The sequence below is a fragment of the Pseudophryne corroboree genome, chromosome 2, assembly GCF_028390025.1.
Source record: "Pseudophryne corroboree isolate aPseCor3 chromosome 2, aPseCor3.hap2, whole genome shotgun sequence".
Classification (NCBI taxonomy): Eukaryota; Metazoa; Chordata; class Amphibia; order Anura; family Myobatrachidae; genus Pseudophryne; species Pseudophryne corroboree.
Window position 1 is genome coordinate 535,440,275 of NC_086445.1, and position 1,424 is coordinate 535,441,698.

Sequence of the window (1,424 nt, forward strand, 5' to 3'; positions counted from 1 at the left end):
CATATTCCGCAGGGCTTTACAGAGAATATTTGGCCATTCACATCAGTCCCTGCCCCAGTGGAACTTTTAATCTATATTCCCTATCACATGTACACACATTCACACTACGGTTAATTTTGTTGGGAGCCAATTAACCTACCAGTATATTTTTGGATTGTGGGAGGAAACCGGAGTACCCGGAGGAAACCCACGCAAGTACAGGGAGAATATACAAACTCCGCACAGTTAGAGCCATAGTGGGAATCGAACCCATGTCCTCAGTGCTGTGAAGCAGTAATGCTAACCATTACACCATCCATACTGCCCGAGGGTACAGCCTAGTCCTCGCCTCCTCCGTACATGTCTGCCAATTTGTTAAAGCAGGGTCCCCAGGATTGCAGACCGCTGTAATCCTGGTCAGCGTCAGAGTTGGAGGAGTTCAAGTAGCTGAGGCAGGCAGCATCTGATCCACTGCCTTGATAGTCAAACGCGAGGATGGAGTCATATGGGGGAGCGGTGGGGTTGTTATCAGCTGCATTCAGGTTCTCTACAAAGAAGTTCCCAATCTCATCCGGATTGGCCAGGCGCAGGCGATACTGGGGAGCAGACAGTGTTGGGGCAACATTGTTACGTATGACGTCTGGGTGGACATCGAGACCGCTGTGAAGTTGGCCAAGATCAAAATTCTGGTCCTCCTCCCCACCGCTTTCTTCATTGTAACAGTAGACATTATCCGAAGTGTAATCTTCCGGTGGCAGTAGGGGCTCATTAACTACCTTCTTGACTCTCAAAAATAGCATGAGCAATAATAGCAATATCAGAAGTGCCTGGATACTCCCAAGAATGCTGAGACTCTCCAGGATTCCTGTGCCTCCTGCGACTGCTTCTCTATCCTGACAATCTGTGGCATCTCCTTGACAATCACACACCTGTATCTTTAATGTAGTAATGTTCTTCGGAAACTGACTGTCAGCGAGTTTCACGGGGACTGTGTATGTGCAGATATCCATTTCCTTGTACATTTTTACGTCAAACAGATCAGTCATCACAGTGGGAGTCCAGTTTTTTCAGGCGTCGCGGTTCAGCTCTGTTATATATGGTGCAGTATTAGGGGGCTGGTCTCTGTCGATTATAGGGATAGAGATGGGGCTGGGAGACAAATTATGATATTTAAAAATTCCAGAAAGGGGCCGTTGTCGTTCACATCAAGAAAGATGAGCTTCATGTGCCCGTAGCGGTAGGCATATGGTTATCGTTGTATAACTTGCCACCGCGATGTCCCCACCACGCCGGTGGTGTCTGGTGTAGTTTTAGCAGCGAAGTCCCCATACAGCAGCCACTACACTGTAACAAACTGACAGTTAAAGTCAGGATATAGCAGGCAGTATGCAGAGTTTGTGTGAGTATTTAATTCCATACAGGCAGCACACAAACTTCAAAACAAA

The 1,424-nt window shown here is 47.4% G+C and overlaps 1 protein-coding gene across 1 annotated transcript; it reads right to left on the reverse strand.

Moving 5' to 3' along the window:
• Positions 1-317: 317 nt before the first annotated feature.
• On the reverse strand, positions 318-1,025 carry LOC135000329 (cadherin-1-like). Its single transcript, XM_063951495.1, has one exon. It carries the CDS (start codon positions 1,023-1,025, stop codon positions 318-320), a length of 708 nt encoding a protein of 235 aa, XP_063807565.1.
• Positions 1,026-1,424: the final 399 nt, after the last annotated feature.